The 27,992-nt window shown below is 36.9% G+C and overlaps 2 protein-coding genes and 1 long non-coding RNA gene across 9 annotated transcripts in view; 2 read left to right on the forward strand and 1 right to left on the reverse strand.

Annotated features, from left to right (window-relative positions):
• camsap2a (calmodulin regulated spectrin-associated protein family, member 2a) overlaps positions 1–20,418 on the reverse strand; it is a 64,063-nt gene extending 43,645 nt beyond the window's left edge. For 3 of the 6 annotated variants that reach the window (XM_055217801.2, XM_055217800.2, XM_055217796.2), the window contains exons 1-2: positions 19,790–20,417; positions 7,077–7,336 (exon numbers count right to left, since the gene is read on the reverse strand). In XM_055217801.2, coding sequence (XP_055073776.2) covers positions 7,077–7,336; positions 19,790–19,928 — 399 coding nt within the window. In that variant the 5' untranslated portion in view covers positions 19,929–20,417. Of the gene's footprint in view, positions 1–7,076; positions 7,337–19,789 lie in introns of all 6 variants that reach the window. The other 3 variants (XM_055217797.2, XM_055217799.2, XM_055217798.2) reach the window with 3 other exon arrangements.
• On the forward strand, positions 10,488–15,286 carry LOC129448623 (uncharacterized). 2 transcript variants are annotated; one of them, XR_012365638.1, is made up of 4 exons: positions 10,488–10,868; positions 11,637–11,676; positions 11,777–11,922; positions 14,268–15,286. It is a non-coding gene; the product is annotated as an uncharacterized lncRNA (long non-coding RNA). The 2 variants fall into 2 exon arrangements; XR_012365637.1 differs by having other exon boundaries at positions 10,488–11,676.
• Positions 20,419–20,885: 467 nt separating the features above from the next.
• Positions 20,886–27,637, forward strand: ddx59 (DEAD (Asp-Glu-Ala-Asp) box polypeptide 59). The gene is made up of 7 exons (XM_055218322.2): positions 20,886–21,921; positions 25,429–25,611; positions 25,704–25,793; positions 25,874–26,125; positions 26,706–26,858; positions 27,100–27,228; positions 27,326–27,637. The coding sequence occupies exons 1-7, from the start codon at positions 21,052–21,054 to the stop codon at positions 27,587–27,589; spliced, it is 1,941 nt and encodes a 646-aa protein (XP_055074297.2). The 5' UTR covers positions 20,886–21,051; the 3' UTR covers positions 27,590–27,637.
• Positions 27,638–27,992: the final 355 nt, after the last annotated feature.

Raw genomic sequence — 27,992 nt, forward strand, 5'->3', positions numbered from 1 at the left:
GTATGAGGGATGCAAAGGAAACTCTAATTGTAGCATTTTCAGCAGGGAAACATAAAGTTACAGTAATAGAAATATTGGGCTATAAAAATATGGTAATAACATATATATATATATATTAGGGATCGACCGATATGGATTTTTCAGTGCCGATGCCGATACCGATTTTTGTTTCATCAGCCTTAGCCGATGACCGATACAGGCTGCCGATTTTCTTGAGCCGATATTTGGAGCCGATACTGGTTTTGCTCACTCAATTTACATCATAAAAATTATGTAAAAAATGGCATGTTGTTAAAAAGAGATGTTATTAGTTTGCACAGTTCTTACATTTATTGTAGTCTTGGACTAGTCTAATCCCTGTCCAGGAAACCGCCCCATAGAGATGGAAAAAAACCCCACTTTGTTCAGCTATGATCAGCTGTTAAGCCAAGCTTTCAATGTTGTCGTGAAAAGGTTGGTTGTTTTTAGTCACATGACCTGCAATCGCTTGCGGGTTCCAGCACTCTGTCTGTAAATTATGCTGGAAAAATCGGCAAACACGGCAGCCATGTATCGGCCGATGCCGATACACACAAAACTCGCAAATATCGGCCCGATATATCGGCCGGCCGATATATCGGTCTATCACTAATATATATATATATATATATATATATATATATATATATATATATATATATATATATATATATATATATATATATATATATATATATAATATATATATAAAGTATATAGGGATGCACCAATACATAATTTCTGTGCCGATATGGATATCAGATTACATCTACCAATACCAATAGATACAGATAGTTTTGATTTTTACTCCTTGTTTCAGATAATGCCATGAAATCCTAGAGGTGCGGAGCATACAAACTACAATTTACTACAATATATATCGCTGCCTCTCTAATGCTGCATTTACACCAACCGCGGTAGAGGCGTGAAGCGCGAGTGATTTCAATGTTAAGTCAATGTAAAGGCGCGTTGACGCGCGTCAGGAGGTCCCGCGGTGCGGAGGAGGCATTCGGCGCGGCGCGGAAGACGCATAATTTCCGCCTCTGTGCTTTGTCGAATGTGCTTTTTGTGCATTTTGCGTTTTTTGTGCATTTTTGTGCATTTTGCGGTTCACGCGAATTTGCGGCTGAACTTTAAACTTTGGCAGAATTTCGCGCCGCGTTAACCAATCATGAGCCTGCTTGCTGCTGTGGTGGCAGCCCCGCCCGGAGTCACTCATTCAACCAATGCTTGATATTGTCCAGAAGCAGTCACCCGGAGCTATATGACACAAGTTCTTATTTCTATAGAGGAGACAGGAATAAAAAGGACCTCGGTAGAAAGAGTGTCAGTGAGGACATCGGGTTACCTGGTAAGCTGTAATACACATTTAACTTTTGAGTCACATGACGTTTATCGACCCGCGCTGTTTATTTTCCCCAATAGTAAGGTTATCACATACAAACCGGTAACTCTCTCAATAAATGCACAATCAACATCAGTCATCTTGCAAACAGGCAACTGCATAGCACTTGCCCCTCCCACAAGAAGCGGAGTTTGACGCGCGTCAAATGCTTGCTTTTTCCGCGCGTCTACTCCGCTCCACAAGCGCGAATGCATTCAAAATGTTGAAGCGCCAAACTAGGCGCGGTAGACGCGATTTTGACACCCAAAACGCGGTTGGTGTAAACCCAGCATAATGCAGGGTTCATGCCAGACGTGATAGAGGCGGCAAGCGCGAGTGAATTACATGTTAAGTCAATACAAAGACACGATTAGGCATCCTGCGGTGCGGTACACACGGTAAGCATGGCGCAAATGCCGCATTCCGCGCGAATTGAGCGTTGCCGCGGGAAACGCTCGAGTTGAAAAATCTGAACTTCGGCAGATTTTCGCGTCGCGTTAACCAATCAGGACCTTACTGTAGTAGTGATGTGATTACAGTAAGCGAACGGTGTCTCAGCGGAGTCGCAGAAGCTCCTCCCATGACGCGAATTTCTGCGTTAATGTCTCGAATGACTAGAATTTCACGGGCAGCTTTCACGCGCGATTGAACTCAAACGTTCAAGCGCCCAACTACGCGCGAATAGTGCGTTTTTGCCGCCTCTACCGTGGTTGGTGGGAATGCACCATAATACATATGTGACCCTGGACCACACAAAACCAGTCATAAGGGTAAATTTCTTTATTTATTCATCATCCGAAAGCTAAATAAATAAGCTTAGCTTTCCATCGATGTTTGTTAGGAGAGTGGTTCCAAAACTTTTTCAGCGTGCGGCCCCCCATTGTGTACGGTGCATTCCTTCGCGGCCCCCCAAAGAAAATTTGTGACAAAAAACTGTTCTAAAACTCAACATTTTAATAAAAGAAACATTAAATTATACAAAAAAGTAGTGCTTTTGATTAGTAGCCCATATTTTTTTAGGTTTAACTACACAGAATTCATGATAAATTAATGTATTTCATAAAATGTCATAAAACTGGGGCCCCCCTGGCACCATCTTGCGGCCCCCCTGGGGGCCCCGGCCCCCAGTTTGAAAACCACTGTGTTAGGATATGACATTATTTGGCCAAGATACAACTGGAATTGAGGGTGCAAAAAATTATAATTATATTACATACATAATATAATAATTTATACATGCAATGTATTTTTGGCTTGGAGTGGCCACCATTCCATTCAAATAAAGACAATCTAATCACTATATACCCACATTTCAGATTCACTTACATCACACTAAAATGTAAATAAAGTAAATAAACAAAAAATTACTAGAATTACTAGATAATTAGGCTCAAAAATCAAATAGTCACTTTGTGTGACAACTTCTTAGTCAACTTTGTGTTCACATGTGAGATTGCTCTAATCTGACGTTAGCACAATAGTCTTATTTTTTGCTTAAAAAGTAAAAGATTTGCACTTTAAATTTTATGCAATACAACTTTGTTAGGTATGAATGTTAAAAATTATTATTTTCCCCAAGATAGAGTAGACAATAATGTGTCTTTTGATACTTTAGCTGATGTGCTATGTTGAGCATACATGTAGCACACATGTCACTTTGGGGCAAGTTGTCTCAATGACTTTGGGGCAAGTCGTCACATGCTTTTCACACTGGAAATAGTTAACCCCGGGTTATTCTAAACCCAGAGTTAACGGAATCCTGGGTTATCTGTTTCACGTTTTATACTTTTTGTACTTAAGAGATAACCCTGGGTATTCATAATCTGATGTCTTACACTGTTTAGGGTGACCATACGTGACGTTCTTCCCGGACGCGTCCTGTCCAGGATTTCGGTGGGTCTTGCGGAGGTCGTAAACCCCAGCTCCTACACCTGTCTGTATTATCAAGCAACCCTGAACACCTTCATTAGCTGCTTCAGCTGTGTTTAATTGGGGTCATAACATTCTAACCCTGCTTTGTTTCACACTGCGTGCATTTGTCACTGCAATGCAGGGCTAGCAGGGTTTCATAACCATGGGTTAATTTCAGGGATAAATTCGCTTTTCACTACTAAAGTATTTTTACTTTCTAACTAAAAGTAAATTTTCAAGTTTTCGTATTTTATCAGTGTTTTTCTTTGGAAAACATACATTCCAAAGCATATTATCATAATTTTTACTCAACTACATTTCATAATTTCAAGTTTTTGGTTTATACAGTATTTAATATTTGAGTACATTAAACATCTAGTATTTTTGTACTTTTACTTAAGTTAAAAGTACTTTTTTACTTTTACTCAAGAAAAGTAAAAGTACACAATTTTTATGTAATTAGGTATTAAATAAATGTTAATATGCAAAATAAAAGGAATACACGGTATGATTCTATGTCTTAGAATAAAGTGAATTTTTTTTTAGTAAAGTAAAGTAAAAAACACAAGACAAACACTCTGATAAAGCACAAATGCTTGGATAATGTACTTAAAGGAACAGTCTACTCATTTTCAATATTGGAATATGTTGTTGCCTTGGCTGGGAATTGTTGATGCATCCCTCTGTCGTCTGTGTGCGTGCGCGTGGGCGCTGGAGCGCGCTGCGACGCTTCGATAGCATTTAGCTTAGCCCCATTCATTCAATGGCACCACCCAGAGACAAAGCCAAAAGTGACCAAACACATCAACGTTTTTCCTATTTAAGACGAGTAGTTATACGAGCAAGTTTGGTGGTACAAAATAAAACGTAGCGCTTTTCTAAGCGGATTTAAAAGAGGAACTATATTTTATGGCGTAATAGCACTTTTGGGAGTACTTCGACTTGCCTGAAAAGTCCGCTCCCCTTCTCACTCTGATAATGGGAGAGGGAGGGTGTTACTGCGCCGAGTCGAAGTACTCCCAAAAGTGCTATTACGCCATAAAATATAGTTCCTCTTTTAAATCCGCTTAGAAAAGCGCTACGTTTGATTTTGTACCACCAAACTTGCTTGATGTGTTTGGTCACTTCTAACTTTATCTCTAAATGGTACCATTGAATGAATGGGGCTAAGCTAAATGCTATCGAAGCGTCGCAGCGCGCTCCAGCGCTTACGTGCACGCACACAGATGATAGAGGGATGTATCAACAATTCTTAGTTAAGGTAATAACATATTTTAATATTGAAAATGAGTAGACTATTCCTTTAAAATACTCAAGTAGTGTCCGCCTCTGCAAACCACGCGAACACAATGCGCAAGGAGATTACATACAAAGTCAATGTAAAAACGCGAAAAGAAGCAAACTCACGAGGGACGATGCAAATGACGCGAATTGGCGTGAAAATACACACTATTCGCCTCAAACACATCTTCGTGCAAGTTAATATATATTCAAATCGAGCAAAAAATAAGCATGACACAAAGTTAAATCCCGCAAGTAATTTAGAGCGAGGAATGTGATGCTTCGCGTTTGGTGTGTACGCGGCATTAGACAGACACATCTTGCAGTCAGGCAGCATACTGTAGTAGCAGAACGGCACAAAGACAGACGGCTGGTTGATGCTAACAAGGATTTGTGAACTACGAATTCAAGATGCATAAACATTCATTGGTTCCTGGAGATTAAGTGGGGTCATTGTCAGCAGATCCGTCTGACAGCTACACCTGGATTTTCATATTGCGGTTTGCTACGTAGAACTGCTTCATACGTTTAGTTAAAATTTTATTTGAATTAGCTAAACTGCATATACTGTCTGCCTATGGATGCTCAGTTCTAAAAGCACATTTTGAACCAATCACATAAATGTCATGTGACGAATTTAATATTGCGATCAAAATATTGTCGGCTGTAAAAACAGTGGCTAACTCAAATGTTCAATTATGCATTTGGCAGATGCTTCAATCCAAAGTGAATTGACAAAATATTTAAGTTCAACCTATGACCTTTGTTCTGCTTACACATTGCCCTACCATTTGAGCAACAAATTTTAGTGATTTTAACCAACCAACCTAAACCACCTGGTCTTCAAGCTGTAACTGTAACTCACCAACTTTAACAGCAAAGAAAATAGCTTCCTGCAGTGTAAGACACAATCATTTAATGCAATACAATACTTAATTATTCAATGGGGAGCAAAGCACAGAGCAATAATCATTATTGGCACCACTGAAAATTGTTATTCTCACAGCAAAGACATTATTTGCAATGAGATGTGCTTGGCTGAGGCAGTAAGAGACACAGCAAACAGCACCACGATAATTAAGAATCAAAAGGAAACCATTCATACAACAACGGCACTCTTTAGATCTTAACAACAGATATTAAAGGAATAGTAGTACACTAGGTCTTAAACACTTTACGCAAAATCTGATATCTGCCGTGTTATTCTGTCATCTTTTCTCCCTCTTTTCCAAACCGCGACAAACGCCAGTCCTCCTTTTCTGCATAATGCAATAAATCTGCTCAACCAATCACAGCGCACCATTCCACGCACTGTAAACAATAATGGCGGCACGTTGACTACACACAGAATCCTAGTTTTCCTCATCTAGTTTGTACTTCGTGATCAACAAGCAAACAAAAACAAAATAATACTTTGATGGCATTGCTAAACCGGTGGTGGTTTTTTGTGGCCATCTTAGTTTTGAAATTCTAGTCATCGAGACATTCAAGCGGGAAATTAGCCTCATGGGAGGGGCTTCTGCGACTCTGCTCGCATCCTGTAATCACGTCACTACTAGAGCAAGCTCCTGATTGGTTAACGCGGCACGTTTTCCGCCAAATTTCACATTTTTCAACTTGCGCGTTTGCCGCAGCAACGCTCAATTCGCGTAAACTAGCTGCGCGAATGAGGCAGAATCGCGTTTACCGCGCTAAATGCCTCATTCGCACCATGAGACCTCCAAACGTGCGTCAATGCATCTTCACATTGACTTTACATTGAAATCACTCGCGCTTGACGCCTCTACCACGGCTGGTGTAAACGCAGCATTATGAAAAACTTTCCATTATTTTACGGCGCAAGGATGACAGCAGCATTAACAGTGTTGTTAATATGACAAAGTAAGTGTTTTGTAATTTTTTTTTTTTTTTATCAGTGTATACCATAGTCAACTAAATTAATATAACATGGCGAAGATGAATGCACATTTATATATTGATTCAATAGATTTATAGCATTTTGAAAAAAAACTTTATTACTTTATTGCATGTTGCGGAACAAATCATCTGTTTTTATAAAAAATATTTGAAAATCAAATTATGGATTAGAATTTTTAATGTTATAACCTAAAGATGCTCTGTGAAAGTTTGTAACAGAAAATGGTGGTTTTCATCTTGTCACTTTCTTGGTATAGAAAACACATTTTTATTAAAACTCTTCAAATACAAAAGACTTATTGATTTTAAAAAACACATACAGTAGATCCATCTGCCCAATCACTATCTTCATCTTGAGCTTTGCCATCCCAAGATTCAATACATAAATCCATATTAAAATATTTTCAATATCACAATATGTCACCCAGTCCTAGGCAGGACCGATTTGATTAGACAATAAAAGTGGATATTGATATACGTACTTGGTTAATATTTCTCCACCCTGTTGGCCTTAGTAATGTCATCAAAAACAATTTCATTTACTTTTATTTCAGACTTCACTCACCATCTGTATGGGTTTCTTCTGCAGGTCTCTCTCTGTAACCAGTCTCTCCTGATCCGTGACGTACAGGCCTTTCTGAGCCAGAGCCTGTATGACGGCATCATGGCCCAGCAGAGGTTTGGCAGCGTCGCTCTTCAGGATCAGACTTCCTGCTCGGCAGTACAGCTCGGCTGACAGCAGCAGGCCGGCAACGGGAGGCTTCAGATGCTCCTGTTCATACTGGTCTTTATAGAAGGGCTCTCTAAGCTCTTCAGGAACAATGTCTGCAAGACCAACAAAAAAAGGCTCGATCCGTTAACACGTACATTAATATGGTTCAGAGATGTGCATTGTGCAACATACTGAGACATTCTTGAAATGATATTAGTGATCCTTGGTGTGTATTCATCCTGTATGCATCACTCTTGCTTTGGCAAACAAGCTTTGTTTTATCAGGAACATTTTCTTTTCACTTATAGACCCCGTGAACGGGAAGTCGCAATCGACTTTATTTCCGTGTTGTGACGTATTTCCGAGGAAAGTAGGGGGCGGAGTTAACAGATGCTCCACCCAAGCCGTCTAGCTGACGTCATTAGAGAATGATCGACAGAAGATTTTGATTAAAGTTATGTGGCGCATTAATTTTTTAAGGATGTAAAATAAATCTTTGGGGTTCTCAAGAGTACGTATGTGAAGTTTTAGCTTAAAATACAATATAGATTATTTATATAGCATTTTAAAATTTCCACTTTGTAGGTGTGAGCAAAAATGTGCCATTTTTGGGTGTGTCCTTTAAAACGCAAATGATCTGATCCCTGCACTAAATTGCAGTGTCGTGGTTGGATAGTGCGGATTAAGGGGCGGTATTATCCCCTTCTGACATCACAAGGGGAGGCAAATTTCAATTTAATGCTTGCAGAGAATGGTTTACCAAAACTAAGTTTCTGCGTTGATCTTTTTCACATTTTCTAGGTTGATAGAAGCACTGGGGATGCAATTATAGCACTTAAACATGGAAAAAGTGAGATTTTCATGATATGTCCCCTTTAAAAAATAATTACTTTAATCATAACACATATAAATTGTTTATAATAAACACTGCAGTATTACATTAAAAATAAGAAGACAGTATTGATTTTATTGGGAATTTAAAGGTCTATTTGGACGACTGTACAGCTTACACTGCAAAAAATGAGTTTCACGATAAAATTTTCTTAGCATTTTTGTCTTGTTTTCAGTAAAAATATCCAAAAACTCCCAAATTAAGATGCCCCCCATCGATGAGCAAAACGACCCAAGAAAATAATTAGCGCTGCCCCACGATTAGTCACGACTAATCGTTTGCAGAATAAAAGTTTTTGTTTACATAATATATGTGTGTGTACTGTGTATAATAATTATGTATAAATAAATACAAACACATGCATGTATAATTTAAAGAAAAACATATATTTATATAATAAATATTTATATTTATATATAATTTAAATTATATATAAATATAAAACTTTATATACACATGCAAATATTTCTTAAATATATACATGCATGGGTGTGTTTGATTACATAATTGCTATACACAGTACACCAACATATATTATGTAAACAAAAACTTTTATTCTGCAAATGATTAGTCGCGACTAATCGTGAGGCAGCACTAAAAATAATTCTAGTTTTAAGACCAAAAATATCAAATTTAAGTGATTTTGTGCAAATAAATCTGCCAATGGGGTAAGCAAAATTTTCTTGAATTTTTCTTGAATTTAGTGTTTAAGAAAAATGTTCAAGATTTTTTTGCTTACCCCATTGGCAGATTTTTTTGCTTATTTTCTTGGGTTGTTTCGCTCATCAAAAAAAGCATCTTAATTTTAGAATTTTTAGATATTTTTATTTTTACTGAAAACAAGACAAAAATACTAAGATTTTTTTTCTTGAAAATAATTTTTTTGCAGTGTATATAAAAGTATAATTATTACATATTGTTTTATGAAGAACATCTTTTCACTAAAAGGTTTATTTCGTTTTTATTTCAGAACTTATATAGGTGCTTAACAAAAAGACAAGCTACACATTCCTGTTTTTAAATCCTCCGCACCCCGTTGCTTTCTGCACATATTTGGACACCATCCTGCTGTTATATCACAGCAGACAGCTGAGCTGAGCAGCAATTTTTCTGAATTTTAAGGATCAAAGCATTTTCTTTATCTTTGAAAGTGCTAAATATAAAACCCGGTGTTTTCCGATCCTCCATGCAGGCCTAATGTACACTCTCACTGGAGAAGAAGGCCAAAGAAAAGCCCATAAAGCAAATGACATCCACAATATCAAAAACATTAACATGAGTGACTTCCAAGTGAACACTCCGGGAACAAACGGGTTCACGGATATGCTGAATGAGGTCACAGTATCCATGGAGAACTGAGACGCTTAGCTATTTATGGAGATGGTGAGAACATATTATTACTCGCACATGAGTTTCAATTTTCCACATCAAATCTGACCGTGTTTCAGATTTGGACCATTTTTACATTCATCAACGATTGAGATGACACACAAATGAAGAATGACCCTGAATACCTGCTTTCTAACTTTGGTGAATGGGTTTAAAACTGGCCTGTATCTTAAGATAATGGTGGTATACTACAGAAGGGTTCACCACTGTCACTAGGCGTTGATAATCTAAGTAAAAAATAAGTAAAAAAACTGGACCATGGTTGCCATAGCAACAATAAGAGGCTGATCGATTCGATTCCCCTACGTATCTACCAGGAGCTCCTCACAAGCCTCATCAAACATAGAAGACGAGAGAGAGAGAGAGAGAGACTACTCAAGTATTTATTCTGAGCATCTCCTTGTTAAATGTGTAAAGATCAATGATACATCAGTTACTACACTTATTAAAGGCATAGTAGGCGAAAGCAGCAAGTACAGATTTAACAAATTTATTTTACCCCTGCCTATTTGTCTCAAAGACCATCCAACAATGCGAAGTGCTTTAATGTGGACCCTTTTTCTTTTAAGAGAATCCTAAACATTTTACTATTTTGAACAGGAGTGAGGAATGTCAAATTGAATTCAAGCTCTTATACCCAAATTTGAGCCGGCACATTCAACTTCTCTCAGAAGTCATAGATTAATCAACCATTAAAACATATTTTTCTATTAAAGGTACCATATGGGGGGTTTTAAGCGGCATCTATTGGTGAAATTGCGCATTGCAACCAACCTCACTTTCGAAACGCAATGAGAAGCTACCATAGATGCCACAGGACAAACATGTCGTCGTCTAAGACAACGGCCCTGTTCAAATGGCACACTCCGGACTTGTGGACTTCCTCAGAGTCCACACTTTGATGACATCATGTAGTGCATACTTAGGGACCCTTCACGCAAGTCCATCGGAGTCATATTTTGGGACAGACTCGGGCGTCATGTCAGTACACTGAAAAAAATGGACTTGGTGGGTCTTTGAATTTAAATAAAATAAACATGTATATGCAAAACAAAATATTTATATTCCTTGTGTAAACATAATTTAATTGATTAGGATGAAAATGTTTTGTTTGAATGTAAAATGAACACATTATTCTCACATTGATTAAAATTGATTGAATTGAATAGTTAAAGCAATAAAATTGAGTAAGCAAACAAAACGGCACCTCCTGAGCAGAAGGTGGCAGTAACGCTCAATGAAAAGGACGTCAACTGCCATAAAAGAAGAATAAACATCGTTTGTTGTGGGCGCCAAAATGAAGACTCAGCAGCAGACAGCAGTCAGTCAGAAGAACTCTCTCAGACGGACACCACGTTATTAAAGTAAGTTCTATTATTTATTTATGTTCACTTTATACGTGATACATCTTCACTAGATAGACAGTTTTTTTACAATATGTAGTCATTGCAATGACTTGTAGTAAAAATTAGTTTGGAGGAGGTTGGTGGAGTAAGTTAACGTTACAGTCAGTCAGTCAGTCAGTCAGTAAGTGTAAGGCTCATAAAGAAAAACAGCGTTTTAAAAATGTCAGCTGTATAACGTTATTTCTTGTTTGGTAGTTTTATCCGAGTTGAAAACTGTCAGCTTTGAGTTGACTTTTGAGGCACTTTTTACTCAGCTGTTCTATGGAAACGGTTCAGGACAAATAAAACCCTAACCAAACGTTTTTATTCTGTCCAGAGTAACGTTATCCATGTAAGTAATTTACCAGATGATATCAATTGACTACATTAATAATGACATTGCGTATTAAAAAAAAAACTGTCTGCTTAATCAGATTATAAGACCCGCGTCAGTTATTCATGACTTCGCTACGCCACGAGGCACGAGCAACACTTGATTCTATTAGAAAAAGCTTTTTTAAATGTCTCGCGTGACGTCTGGTATATTAACTGAAAAAATTGCTTTGAAGTGCCACACCTTAAAGCTGACGTTTTCAGAAGAGAACCTTGTTGTTTTAAGATCTAATTTTGTCCAACATTGCGTCCTATGACAGATATAATACTTATTTCATTATTGCTCTGTGTATGTGTGACCTTCATCATTTGAGGTTATGTGTTGATTTCACCTCTGAATATTTCCTCTTATAGGTCCATCATCCTTTCATACGCTACACACTCAAAAGCATTGGTAAGTCATCAAAAAAATCTTTTTTTTGTAACTAATATACATGTATTATTTTTTGACTCGCAGTACTCAAATAAACAATGGTTGGTTAATTTGTTTTCAGATAAATGCTGAATTTAAAAGAATCACTACTGTCTAATGTTCCTGTGTCACCTGGACCTCCAATCCAAAAACCTGATGAAACTCTTCTATCAGAAAGGAGGACAGCTAGCAAAAAGACTTGGAACAATCAATGATCAAATGACAGAAGTAAGTAATATAGATTCATAGACATAAAAATGTGTAAACCTTGTTGGAAGTACAGAACATTTAGTATGTTTTAGTTACATCTTTTGGCACAAGGGTCATTAAAACACCTGGGAAGATTTAAAGGGGTAGTTCACCCAAAAATAAAAATTCTCATCACTTACTCCCTATCATGTTGTTACAAACCTGTATAAATGTCTTTGTTCTGATGAACACTAAGGGGTCAGTCACACCAAAAGCGCTTTAAACGCTTGCAAACGCAAGGCGCGACGCACTGCCTTTTTTAAAAAAAGAGCAGTGCGGCGCAGCTTTTCATATTGCTAAGCAACCACAGAGTCAGCTGTCTTGTCAATCAAATATTGAAGCGTGAGCGCTCTTTTGCTGTTAACTGTCATATTAGCAGAAACTTTAAAAAGAGGACGCTTGCTCTGACCTTGTTTGAGGGTGAGAGGTGCACAAACACGCAGGAGAGAGTGAGCGAGTGGAGTCCGGTTCTTCAAAGCAACTGTAAACTTCCCTCACCACAACGTAAGGCCCGCCTCTCCCCTCATTCGATTGGACAATGGAAGATGCAAATGACGTCAGGCGCTTCTCCACTCTCAGCGCTCCTTCAAAAACGCGTGCGAGGCAGGCGGCAGAAAACCGCAAGGCGCTCGGCGCGCATAAACAGCGCGCAAACGTGCCCTGCCCATAGAATATCATTCAAAAAAGGCGCCTGCAACTGCCTGCAAACGCTTTTGGTGTGACTGAGCCCTTAGGAAGATTTTTTTTTAAGGAATGTTTGTACCCAAACCAATCATAAGCCCCATTCACTTCCATAGTGGGGAAATATAATACTATGGAAGTGAATGGGGCTCATGAACAGTTTGGTTGCAAACATTCCTCAAAATAAATGTCTTCCTTCGTGTTCATCAGAACAAAGATATTTATACAGGTCTGTAACAGCATGAGAGTGAGAAAATGAGATAATTTTGCTTAGGCCTGGGGCGGTAACCGCATTACCGCCATACCGCGGTCACGTGACCCATGCCGCGGGTCTGAGCTCCTCACCGTCATAACCGCAAAAAAAAAAAAAAAAAAAACTTGAAACATTGGCCTGCACTTGTGTGTTTATGTGGGGATGTTATACACGCAGCTTTTAAACAACCGCAGCTTGTTATGAACATTAAATCTTAACCGATATGATTTTAATATTAAATTGTCATTGAGTAGAAATACGGGTGACGTTGTCTGTGACTCGGTAAAGCAATACAAACATTTTATTTAATTTGAACAAACAGCTGCAACAGATCAACAACAGAATCAGGTTTCATACATTATTAAATTGTCACGCAACATAAAGAGCACGCGATCAGTCCGAGGATTAATATCCAAAGAGGTTAGATTGTCTCTTTTTCATCTAGCCTACCACAGTGGCCATTTCTACAGCAGTACACATTTCACAGTACACACAGCAAGTTTTGCTTTTGCGTCTTCTTTCTCCGTTTGTGGATAAAGACAGATGTTAATGGTAAGTGTCTAGAACAGAAGCGGTCCCGAGCACGCGAGACAGACGCGGACTGCCCGGGCGCGCGCCAGACAGACGCGCACTGCCCGGACGCGCGCGAGACAGACCGTGTCATTTTGCGCACACACACGCGTCTCCGTGCAGCTTCCAATCTATACTCAAGCACGGACACATATGCAGTACAAGTGATTTCTCATACAAATGGTTATTTTACCAGACCATCAGGTTAGCAATAATTTGCGTCATTTACAGGCCATTCATAAATTAAGGATAGAAAAGTGGAGAAATGTCTGTAGGCACGTACGTGTGGACATGCACAATGCGTTAAAAAAAATTTTTAACTGATAATATTAATTGTTCAAGTTGTTGAATGTTGAAATTGAAGAAATGTGGAAGGAAATAATATTCACTTTACATGTTCCTTAAGTAATTTGCACATGTTGTTTATTAAACATAAATAAGTCATGCATGTTATTTAACTCGTTGTCTTGCCAATAAACCGCAAAACCGCGGGAATTTGTTGATTACCGACCGCGGTAAGAAAAAATCCAAACCGCCCCAGCCCTAATTTTGCTGTGATTGTCAGGTATGGTAGCACACACTTGAAATGTGGCCTCTTTATTTAACACACACACACACACACACCTGGAGCAGTGGACAGTGCAGCTGCCTTGCTTTGTAACCCATATATTTGTAACCAATTGTAACATGCTGTGGCAATGCACATGGGTCTGTATACTTACATTTATATTTGTTTGCATTGTACTAATTTCCAATGACACTTTTATTGTAACAGTAACTTTTTTCTGTTTCTTTAACTAAATTGGTCTGTTTTGTACAGGGCATGGATGAAGTCAGCATCAGTGAGGTCATTTGAAGACACCAATGTTGGGATTTGTGCTCTCAAACAACATGCTTCTTGAAGAAGAGGATCTTTGTATAGTCCTGGAAGGCATGAAGGTGCTGCAACATTGTGCCATGTTGTTTGAGCTGATGTATGCCTTAAACCTGAGCTATCCTGATCTCCGCTTTATTTTTGAGGAAATCCAAAAGATTTTAATGGAACTGCATTGAGGGTAATTTTAACGAACAGTTTCTTTCAGTGAAAGGATCAGAAAGACTGTGCTGCTCATTTATGTTCTTTTTATTTATCTGTTTTAAGTGTTTTCTCTTATTAAAACATTAACAGTTAGCTGCTCAGAGTTGATTTTGGAAATGGTTGTTGTATTTTGTTTTTGTTGAATCTTTGATTATCAGTTTATACAAATGCTGTAGCTCTGACTTTCTGAAGGAGTGATATTTTCCAGTTTGTAAATCCATTTAAAAAATAATAGTACTTACTCTTTTGCATGTCTCTTTGGAATGCAGTGTTTGTGTTTTAGCACTTCTAAATCTACTGTGATAGTAACTATTTTAAACATTTGGGTCAGTTTTACAGATGGGTCTTTTCCTAGTCCCAGACTTTTGCAATGCCTTAATTTGAAAACATATTGCACTGACATATCTTGACATATATCAGTGCCATTGTTTTGTCTCAAGATGTATTCCAGTGTTGTTTTTGTAAGGTAGGTTTGTTTGTAAACTTTATTTTATTAAAAATATCCTAATAACTAGGGCCTAGTCATGGCTTAATCTACAACCTGTCTGGGAAATTGCCCCTTTATGTATGTACTGCATGTGCTGATTGTTGTAATAGTTATTGACTGTTAATGAATTAATGTGTAGTGATTTAAATGAATTGATGATCTGAAAGCAGTGGTTTGCCTAAATATCACTAAACATTTGTACAAAACTCTTTGCTTTTTATGCCAATGCAAATTTATTTTGTATTTAAAAAAGAAATAAATAACATTTGGATAATTATGAGTGATTATTCTGGTGCCAGAGACATAATGAAATTGCTTTAGAGTTACATAATCCCATAATATAAGCATTAAAAAAGCATGTTGGAATTAGAGATGAAAATCTAGTCCCCTTACATAATAAAATTACTTAAACATTACAAAATAAATGTGTTATAGTAAAGAGAAATAGCACTTTGAGTCAATATATTTATATTAGACTACTTAAAACAATTAAAATGTTTTGGTCTGACACATAAAAATTATATGAGGAAAATTATTTTGGTTTTAAACAATCGGATTATGTGGGACCGATGTACACATTAAAATTACGTAAATTGAAAGGATTTTTTTTTTCAGTGTAGGAAGATAAGTTGCCCATAAGTGTGAACTCCTCCCATCCCTCGTCTGATTTCTCTTTCGCACGGACTTCTGGGTTGGTAAAGTGTGTGGAGACCGAATCAAGGGTGCAAAGGGGGCGCTGATGAGCACACTTCGGAGCGTAAAAATGACAGATGGGACACCCTACAGACTCGTAGACTATGCGAGAATGCGCAGTTTAAGGCCACGAGAACTAAAGTCCACATGAAGTGCGCCATTTAGGACATGGCCAACGTAGGAAACAGTAGAACAGTTTGTCCGTTTAGGGCTACTGTAGACACATGATTTCCATGTAAGGAGACCCGCGGTGTATGTAGATAAAAACCGAGGAGCAACCTTCAGATCTCTCTGAGCAAAGCTTAGCATAATCCATTGAATCTGATTAGACCATAAGCATCGCGCTCAAAAATAACCAAAGAGTTTTATATTTTTCCTATTTAAAACTTGACTCTTCTGTAGTTACATCGTGTACTAAGAACAACGGAAAATTAAAAGTTGCGATTTTCTAGGCCGATATGTCTAGGAATAATACTCTCATTTAGTGATCCTCCGATATGGATTTTTTTTTAGTGCCAATGCCGATTTTTGTTTCATCAGCCTTAGCCGATGACCGATACAGGCTGCCGATTATCTTGAGCCGATATTTGGAGCCAATACTGCTTTTGCTCACTCAGTTTACATCATAAAAATGACACCACGATGATGCCAAATGTTACAAGCCTCAATTTAAAAAAGTTACATTTATTGAACTTAAAAAACTATATTTAACAAATAGTAAAAACAGGTGAGGGTGATATGGAACCATAAACTGCACTCTCCACAATGACGAGAACTATCAGCAAAGGATATTGATTTCTAGTACTACTAAAAATATATATAGAGATAAGAAATAAAAACCCGCTTTGTCCAGCTATGATCAGCTGTTAGGCCAAGCTTTCGATGTTGTCATGGAAAGGTTGGTTGTTTTTAGTCACATGAACTGCAATCCCTTGCGGCTTCCAGCACTCTGTCTGTAAATAATGCCGGAAAAAAACGGCGAACACAGCAGCCAGGTATCGGCCGATGCCGATACACATAAAACTTGCAAAAATCATCCCGATATATCAGCCAGACAATTTATAGATCTATCACTACTCTCATTCCGACATAATAATATAGGACTTTGCTGTCCTATCATGGCTGCAGAAGAGTCTTAATAGACTTTTTCCCCTTTTAAATAGGAAAAAATATGAAACACTGTGGTCATTTTTGAGCGCAATGCTAATGGTCTAATCAGATTCAATGGATTATGCTAAGCTATGCTAAAAGTGGTACCACCAAAAACGGAGATCGGCTGAATGGTAATGATAATAATCATATTTTTAACTCTAGTAGGGCCCTATAATTTCCGCGATCACGGAATCGCGGCCGGAATCACGGAATTGGCTAATTAACACAGAATCTAGTATTAACGCGGAATTTTGCGGAATTTTACATATTTTGAATAAAATTATGTTTTTGTGTGGGAGACGAACGTATGTCTGGGGGAAATGCAGACCGGGAGAAGTAAATCTGGGCGACACGCCCCCTCCCGTCGTTTCAGACCCCCTCCAAAACACTGAAACCATGTCGAAGCGGCTCTCAATGACTCTGCTTTCGTCAGCGAAAAAATTAAGAAATTCGACGCAAAGCACTTAGTAGGGCTGGGCGATTTGTCCCCCTAAAAAAATCTGTAAAAAAATCTGTGATTTTTTTATCAAAAACTCGATTTACGATTCGATTCGATTTTTTTCCCTGCCCCCATTTATAACAAAATAATTGCAAACTGTACACATATTTAAAAAATATATACTTATTATATTTAATTAAATTGCATCAACATGAAATTTACGCAAATTCAAACAAACTCGGGAGAGGGGAGGGGCAGAGGGCTGCCCCGCAGGGAGCGTCCTACGGAAACCCTGAAGGAAGATTTGGCGAATGCAAAATGTATGTACTGCGCTATACTGCAGAGGGGGAGAAAAAAAATCTGAAAAACTCGATTTTTAAAAATATGAATCGATTTGACCTACCAACTCGATTTTAAAATCAAATCGATTTTTTCCCAGCCCTAGCAGGTCTCACATGACTTTTATGTGACCGGAGAACTGTTATTTTGGAAGTTTTGTCAACACTCTGTTCACGGTGAGTGCAAAGATACATGCACTCTCTCATCCACGTCTGTCTCACTGCATTGCATTGAATGAGCATACAGTGAACACCCCTGACCACTCGGTGAGTTTCACGTCTTTGTAAACGAAAGTTTAATGCATTTTAGAAAGGATTGTTCCAGTGCACCATTAAACCCATTGTAGGAGTGGGAGGTGAAACACAAACACCCGAAAATTCTTGGGCAGCCGCATATGTCGAAATTTCAGTCAAAACCGTTCTATTTCATCATAAACAATCTGAAAACAGGGCTTTAAGTGTAAAATACCGAACTTGTCCTTTAACAAATGTAAAACATTTGGCTTATACTGGTTGTCTATACAATGAATGACATTTGGTTAGATATTGTGGATTTTTTAATGCAAATAATAATTGTAAAAAATATTCTAATGCAAAACTACATTGCTCAAGCGTCATAATACTAGTTTTGGGCTATTTGATGTCTTTTTCTATATACAGTGCATAACAAATGCATTAGACCACCTGTCTATTTGTCTTAAAGGCCATTCAGCATTGTGAAGTGCTAATAATAAATATTATATATACTATATTTTACAGTTTGCCTGAATCTAAGCTACTACTATTGGTTTAAAGAAAGTAATGGTTTCAAGAGATGGTCTGGAAACAAACACAGTGAAATCCGTTATATGCACTCAGTGTCTGTCCAATTCATTATGTGTTTCCCAACTGACTCAAATGGATCCATAGAGAAGCTTTCATGTACTTAACTAACCACACATTTCATTCACTCTGTCTGTATAGTTTATTTATACTGGTGTGATGTCATTAACAATCCTTTAAAAAATACTATAATAATCTTAATCCTTTAAAAAAATACCTTTGAAATCTCTATTTGATCATTTGTATATAGCCTGAAGTTACACCACAAAACATGATAACAACAGATCAATAACATCTTATAAAGGCCTGTCACTCAACCTACTGATCATATTCTTACCCCAGGGTTTCTGTAGAGCCCAAGGTCACACAAAATCAAAGATTATACCAAAAAAACACGCTGACAGAACAACCGAGCGTTTTCATATGCGTTGCATCTGGGCCTGAAGATCAACTCAGTGCATTTTAATGAGAGGGCCTAAAGGCGGCCAGATGGCCTGTGGTCACATCAGTTAACCAATCACAATGGCTCTTCACTATTAAACCACACCTCAAAAGTGACAACAGCCAAAACATCCATTCTACCTATCAAATAAACCCTGATGCACATCTGTTTTATCATCAGTAAAGACAAACTGATTTGACTATGTTTGTTTATTTTTCAGGTTCGTTTCCAGTCCTAACCAATCATTACAGATCTGAAAGTGCTTATCTATGATTTAAAGGACATCTCAGTGTGAAAGATGTGTGGTTGTGCTTTATTCTGGTTTTACACAATACAAAGAGAGCTAGACATACAGTATTGTGATCACAAGCATAGCAGATTGTAAATGGCCCCTCTTATCAAGTGTCAAAATATCTAAGGATGCCGAGATTGTGGGTTTGAATCAAAGGGAACATATTGATGAATGCATACATTGAATGCACTGTAAACAATGTATATTTACAGTATTTAGGTTTCTGTGACTACATTGATGGTCATTGTATTTGTAAGATCAAATACACATACAGTAATGACTCTTTAGTGTAGTAATATGCTATCTATGAGCTGCCTATGATTAATTTTGTTACAATATTCACCATGTGTTAATGAAAACTTTTGGTGTATGATACTCATATAGTTATTTTATTGAAGATTCAAATAAGTTCATATATTTTAAACATTATTTTATTATTTATGTCATAACAAGAATTACATTGACACGTGAATCAATTATATACACAAGCATATACATTTTGTAATATTTTTAGTCATCTTTTTCATATATTTTAATGCAGTACGTTTGTAAATCAAATCAAGAGACAAAGATGATGGTACGAGAAAGACGCCACCTACCTGTACCAAAGGCTTTTGCCACTAGCCATGTGAGACTGGCTCTCGTTTTAGCTTTGTTAAAATCATAATGATCAAAGGACTTGATGGCAGGAACAATGAAAGTCTTTTTTAAATCCCTGGAGTCGGTCAGATCTCCCATATTTACAGCTGAAGTATCACATCCAGTCCTTACGGCTCAACGATGACATCTCTCCGTAGGAATTCAATACATAAAATCTGAGTTTTTGCTTTTTAAATCTATATATTTCAGATTTTCTAACACATATATGTCGGATAAGTGATCAAAGGTACGATTTTGATCAACAATGGCTTAATTTTACATTAATATCGAGGCGATCCGATCATAAAGTGGGGTTCTGCCCATAGACATTCATTCTCTGGTACCCCATTTGATTTGTAGCGTTTTCTTCTTAATAATCACACATGTCCTGATTCAGAAAAAGCCCGGTAAGGTTTTCTTGTTTACAAAGTCTTTGTCTTCCTTACGATCTCGCCATGTTTTTCCCATATAGTCCCATTTGGTTATTTACGGCTATTCTCCCTCTTCTATTCTTCCAGCGCTCTGCGGTCTCCCTGCAGCGGTGTGTAAAACTGATCGATCTGCGCATGCGCGCTCCGCCCAACAAACGCTAACGGTCCAAAACTGGGCAAAATGGGATTGAAAGGTAGAAAGAAGACATGGAAATTTTTATTAGCTAAAAAACCATTTTCTTTTAGATCCTGCACTGGATATTAATTATATTATTTGTGTAATTTTTAAAATGTGCAAAATAAATATATAAATGTTTTCATATTACTGAAATAAATAAAACGCTCATCACCATTAAAGATAATTTATTTTTAAACCTGATTTATTACAATTTGTATTACCAAAGTTTTACTACAAATATCATGGCTAAACTGTGGATATTGTATTGAGACTACAGTAAAATTGTGGCTACTATAGTTTAACTACAAGTACTATATTTGCAATTTTTATTGTATATTATTTTATATGATTATTTGATTATGATGATTATTATTATATTTACATATATATATTGTGTGGTTACTGCTAAATGAGTTCTTAAAAAAACTACAACGCCCAATATCATGTCCGCATGACGTCATATTTGTGCGACAGTTTGAAGCGCTTTATCGGCTGAAGCAGAAATCTTCGATCTGTTATTTAAAGCTTTAAATGGGTGTATCGTCAACTGTTACCTTTTTAAATAACTTGTATTACTATCGGATAGCTCTTGTGTGATGAAGCCGGGCAAAAGATGTTTATGCCACGATCTTTGAAGCTCAAAAGAGCAACTGAGTCCCATCAGCAGAACCCCAAGAGAAGCAAAGCAACGTCTGAAGACGCTGTTTCCACATCTCCATCAGACACCACATCCGTGATCCCTGATGAGATATGTCCTCCAGATGAGACTGTAAATAAACAAGAAGATTTGAACACAGATACTTTAACATTACAAACAGACGAGACTGTGAATAAACAAGAAGATTTGAACGCAGATACTGTAACATCACAAATAAGCGAGAGTGAAACAGAAAAGGAACCCGAGCAGATTGAAGAATCCGATGAAGAGGAGGAACCTGTGAAGTCCTTTAAGAAGAACCAGAGATGGCCCGAACCCGGAGAACCTGTATGCGTTATGTGTGGTCGATATGGAGAATACATCTGCGATAAAACAGACAACGACGTCTGTAGTCTGGAGTGTAAAGCCAGTCATTTGGCTAAAATGTGCTTGGACTTTGGGGAGAAGGTTTTTCATAAAGATCTACAGGAGGGCACAGATGGATCAGACACCAACAATACTGGTGCTCACGATCTGGTTTACTCCTACAAGGAGGACCCATTCATTTCTGAACTAACAGAGGAACAGGTTGAAAGAGTTAAAACTGAGTTGGCGATTGTGACTCGAGGTAATGAGGTCTTTAGACCGATTATAGAGTTTGATCACTGTCACTTTCCCACAGTACTCAGTGCGAACCTGAAGAAGGCTGGATATGAGGCGCCCACTCCCATCCAGATGCAAATGGTTCCTGTTGGTTTAAGTGGGAGAGATGTGATTGCTACTGCTGATACGGGCTCTGGAAAGACAATTGCCTTCCTTCTTCCTGTGGTGGTTCGTGCCCTCGAGGTAAATCTTATATTTGATGTATATTTTAGGTAGGGATAGACGTGATAGTGATGAGCTTGGCTGCCCCCTTCAGTTCCTAATTCTACTGAATTCTGACTAAATTTGCTGTCAGTAATTTGTCTTGTTGAATAAAATAAAATTATGAAAATATATGATTAAATAATCTAGGCTATATATGCTTTGTGTAATTATATAGCTATTTTATATATTACCTAAATGCATAAAATAATAATATCATAGTTTTTTTGTATTTCTTAGATAGTCATAGTCCGATTAATCGGCTGATATTTGGCTATCAATCGATGTCAGTAGGGTTTGATTGGATTAAATGAAATATTAAAAAATTATAATAAAATAATATCTAATTATATAAATTATATATTATATAGTTATATATTATTTAATTGCATAAAATGAATAATATTGCGTAAAGTGGTGCTAGTCTGTGACACTGTAACAAATCAGTGCATAACCTCAAAGTAATTAAAAAAGGGCTGCCAAAAGATTTGTCACAATTAATCGCATATAAAATAAAAGTTTCCATAATATATGTTTTTGTAACTATTAGGTATATATAAATACGTATACATTTTATAAAACATTTATTTTTGACATTTATATATATATATATATATATATATATATATATATATATATATATATATATATGGGTGATTCTCACGAAAACTTGGTTTTAAAAATGTCAAGAATGAAAATGTAAAAATTGCTTAAATTTACTTTTTTTCCCACCAGACATTGAAAAACAAAGTCTGGAGTAAATGGGAACATTAATTTAAAAACTTTTACTTATCATTTAACACTTTTTGTAACATAATTTTAAAAATTAGTCCTAAAAAATCTCATAACCGCAACAGTCAGAAAGCATCAACACTGACATATTTTCAAAATGACATGACAAACCTGAAAGAACATAATTTGGAGATTCTGCACATGCATTTAAAATCAAAGTATTATGCTTCTATTAATTAAATTAACATTTAATAAGCATCTGTTGCGGTAATGATAATCAAAATGCTGTGTAAGAATTTTGACAAGACAATATTTCAAATTAACTGTAAAAAAATGATCTTACCTGGTAGCCATCTTGAAGTAACTGGTCCATGTGCTTGGTCACTCAAAATCAAACTTTATTAAAATTCTGTATGTGTGCTTAAACTGTTCTCAAAAAGTGTTGCGGAGGATGAGAACATCAGGCATGGACACATCATTTTCCTAATTTGTCTTCATTATTATTATACATGAATATTAAGTAAATATTATTTCTGTCATCTAAAGTAGTCTAGCAAAACATCCATTTTTTTTTCTTAATATTTTTGTGTTATTTTAATTAAATTACAACATAACGCATGTTCAAACACAGCCGGACACATTGCGGTAATGAGAATTTCAGCAGAAAATGAGATAAAATTTCCAATTATAAATTCTTATGTTGAAATCACACATTGTGCAAGGTAAAACACAGTATTGTGTTAATTCTGATGCTTTTTAATGTTACTATATTACACATTTTAAAGCTAAAATCCTTAGTGCCGTGGTGTTTCAATGGTTTCGTGAGAATCATCCACTTATGATTAATTGCATACAAAATTAAAGTTTGCAAAGTATATGTTTATGTAATTATTAATGGGAAAGTAAGTAGGGTTTTAAGTGTTTTATTAATCAAAATCAATGTCTTTATTCATAAATATATCCTCGTTGGTGTCAAATGACCTCTGCCAGTGATCTGGCTTTTCCTTGTAAGTTAAGAATTTCTTCTCTTTACTTACATTGAACGGGTAAGTCCAAGAAGTCTTCCATGTCATTCCGCCGTATTGATAAACTATAATAGCAGAGAGGGACAAAAAGCACTAGCCTACCAACGCGTTTCAACAACGCGTTTTCATTCAGAGCACGTGAACTAGCTGAAACGGACAAGGAGATCAGTGAGTACTAGGGATGCACCGATAGGATTTTTTGGGGCCGATACCGATTCCGATTTAAACAGACAACTTCTGACCGATACCGATATCAAACACTTGTATACAATACTATACAGTTGGTCTATTAGCTAGTTTATTTCTGCATCAAATTATTTTTACTGTACATGGATTGGATCTAATTAACATCCAACTGACCAACATAATAAGAGAGGCACAAATTAAAACAAATATAATAAGGCAGCATGACAACCTTCAAAGGTGGTTTTTGCTATTCAGCATTTATTTTAACAACATTAACTCATTTTTTACATATAATGGATTTCTTTATGCAGTTAATTAATAAACAATCGGTATCGGCCTGTCTCGTGCTATTGCCGATATGCCGATGGTTTCAAATTCATCAAAAATCGGCCGATAAATATCGGTGGCCGATACATCGGTGCATCACTAGTGAGTACATAACGGCTACTGTAGTTGCAACACGCATTTGGAAAAGCGAGGCGCTAGAGAGCACTATTCGTTTGAATGCAAAATACAATTTCACCACTAGATGGGGGTAAATCCTACTTACTGTCTCTTTAAGTATAAATAAATAATATTTAGATTTATACATAATATCAAATATGTCAATACATACATATAAACATACATATACATATGTTCCTTAAATACATACATGAATGTGTGTGTGTGTATTTATATATATATACAAAATAAATAAACACAGTGCACACACATATATTATGAAAACACAAACTTTTATTTTCTAGGCGATTAATCTTTTGACAGCCAAAAAAAAAAAGATATGCAAAAGCCATCAGTTTCTAGCAATTCTACATACTACAAACTACAAAAGTGATTACATTTAGTTTTATAGTTGTGTATTTTTAGATAACTCATTCAGGAACACCCACAACCCAGCGAGTTCACTAAATTTGTGTCACTACTTTTAATCACATCAATTTAGTAAATGAGGCAATCGTCAGTCAGTCATCCGGTCTATGCTTCATTTATGTCTCAGTATTAGGAGGTCATCCTGTTTACATTTACAGACTTTTTTAAGGTAACAGCTGTTAACAGCTAGATATTGAGTCCTCTCCTGTGCACTGCTAGTATGAGTAATTCATAAGAGCAGATCTATGTTTGGCTCTTTTTTAATCTCAGTGCACTTCCTGTAAAAAGTTCACAACTTGAATGGTTAGTTCAGATAAGGCCAATGGTACATTTTCATAGCAAAAGGTTAAACAATTAAAGTCAATGTTAGCCTTGCACTATTTTATGGAGACCTAACATGCAAAAGTATTTTTGTAATAATTGTTTTTTATTTATTTATTTAGATGTTCTTTAGATCATTTCATACACGAAACAGTTAACATACAAATTAATGTAAAAATATTGTAATATTAAATGTAAATTATTAAATCAATTTTCCATAACAAATTATCAAAATTAAAGATTAAATACTAAAATATTTCAAGTTAAAAAGCAGAATCTATTTTTTTAGTTTATGCTTTAAACTTTCTTAACATGCCTCACCCAAATTTGTTTGCATTTGATTCCCATCCAGAGCCAAACTTCCGTTCCAGCTAGTCCCACTTGTGTTATCCTGACCCCGACCAGAGAGCTGGCCATCCAGATAGAAAAACAGACCAAAGAGCTGATGATGGGTCTGCCAAACATGAGAACTGCTCTTCTAGTGGGTGGGATGCCATTACCTCCTCAACTCCATCGACTTAAGCAGAAGATTAAGGTACTTTTGACTTGGGGTAAATTAGATTAAATGTATCATTTGACCACAAAACCATATTGTGAATGTGTGGTTAATTTTCATGCCAACTTTAGATTGTAATAGCCACTCCAGGACGCCTTCTTGAGATCTTGAAACAGAAAGCTGTACAGCTGAAAGATGCCAGAGCCGTTGTGGTCGATGAGGTAAAATTTACCGCATTCCTGTGTCTAAAACTTTTCCAGTTTGTTTCTCATGACAATGAACCTTTATAATAACCCATCAGGCGGATACCATGCTGAAGATGGGCTTTCAGCAACAGGTTCTTGAAGTTCTTGAGCACGTCCCTGAAGACCATCAGACGCTGCTGACGTCAGCCACCATTCCCACAGGAACTGAACAACTGGCAGCTCGCCTCACCCGCGATCCCGTGAGCATCACTATCGGACAGAAGAACCAGCCGTGCGCCAACGTCCGTCAGATAGTCCTCTGGGTGGAGGAACCATCAAAGAAAAAGAAACTTTTTGAGATTTTAAATGTAAGTAGAGAAGCCAGAAAAATTTACAAAATTATACTTTTGCAATTTGCTGTGATACAGCTTTTATTTCGGCTGATGTCATCATCAAGCCCCGCCTCCAACCAGAATCAAGCTTAAATCTGTTTTACAAAATATATTTATATTTTATACATTTATATGACCCATGCTGCTAGACTCTTAAAAATTAAAGGTACTTTGTTGGGCTGTATGGTTACATAAAGATCCTTAACATCCAAAATGTCTTTGTTCTACATTCAATAAAAGGTATTTTTAGGAAACCAAAAATGGTTCTGCTATGGCAACACTATGAGTAAACCTTTTTATAGGAGTGACTATTTGCTGGCATGACTTTTCCACTTCTTTAAAAGGAAATGGGTGTGACGTCTGAAGTGGCTTTAGTCCAGGAACAGTACAGTAGCAACGGCTTTTACCAGGGACGGAGAACAGGAAATGGCACCCGTTTTTAAAAGCATTTTATAAATCACAGCCTGTGTCACAAAATAACCGTCCCCAAGCATCTTGTAACTGATAGGAACTAAGTAATGGAGAGGTGATGAAGTGATTTTGTGTGTATTTACAGGACAGAAAGCTCTACCAGCCACCGGTAGTCGTATTTGTTGACTGCAAACTGGGGGCAGATCTGCTTTGTGAGGCTGTGCAGAAAGTTATGGGATTAAACACAGTGGCCATACACTCGGACAAAACACAGTGGGAACGCAATAAAATTGTAAAGGTAACACGGAAATAGATGTCTTTACGTTGGAAGATAATTGTTGTGCCATACAGTGTCAATCAGAAGTGCAGAAAAGTCAAAAATGTGTTATATTAGGGTCTTTACAAAACCTGTACTTCCATTTTTGTCATTTTTATGTTTGAGACGAGAGTAGATGTGTTTGAATATTTGATTGGTGGTGTATATTATCTAATTTCAATCACTTCTCTACAAACATGCCTTGTTCTGCATTATGCTTTAGGGTCTTCTGGATGGCCAGTTTGAAGTGGTGGTCAGCACTGGTATTCTAGGCAGAGGGCTCGACCTGGTCAATGTTAAACTGGTGGTTAACTTTGACATGCCTGCGAACATGGATGAATATGTTCATCAGGTCTGGAGAGTTTTACAAATGATCTTTACAAACTTGTACCCATTGATGATAGCAGTTTGCATTGTTTTTAATAATCGAATGTGTTTGAACATTACAGATCGGTCGAGCAGGCAGACTGGGACACAGAGGCACAGCCATCACCTTTATGAACAATAATAGCAAGCGTCTGTTTTTGGACATTGTGAACAGGGTTAAACCCACCGGCTCCATATTGCCTCCGCAGCTTCTCAACTCCCCTCATCTGCACGAACAAATGAGGAGAGCCAAACAGAAAAGTAAACACGGAGAGGATACTGAAGTTACTAAAATCAACATCATTGACATCATCAGAAAGCATGACAGACGCTCAGTAAAAAAATAAAATAATGTTTTTGTATTTGCAATAAATGCCATTACTCAATAAAGCCATTTGTCTTTGCTTTACTATACAATTCGATTTTAACTGTACTTCTGTTAAAAAAAGTTAAGGGTCACTTAAGTGAATGTTCCTCTTGACCATACAAACCTTTTCATCTGAATGTGTATACTTAAATATCAGAAATTTTTTTGTAGACAAAAATATAATTTTGCAAACATACCATGTTTCTTTTATTACGGAACTAAAAATGTGTTTAATAAATGTTTTTGTAATGAATTTGACTGAATAATAAAGAAAAACAGGCAATATGAGCCCAGAATAGATGGGAACTCCAAGACCCCATCTCAGGGTGAAACTTGTAATTCAGTAATATAGACCATCTTTTCTGTGCATAATGAGAAAATAT

Source organism: Misgurnus anguillicaudatus, chromosome 23 (genome assembly GCF_027580225.2).
Source record: "Misgurnus anguillicaudatus chromosome 23, ASM2758022v2, whole genome shotgun sequence".
Lineage (NCBI taxonomy): Eukaryota > Metazoa > Chordata > Actinopteri > Cypriniformes > Cobitidae > Misgurnus > Misgurnus anguillicaudatus.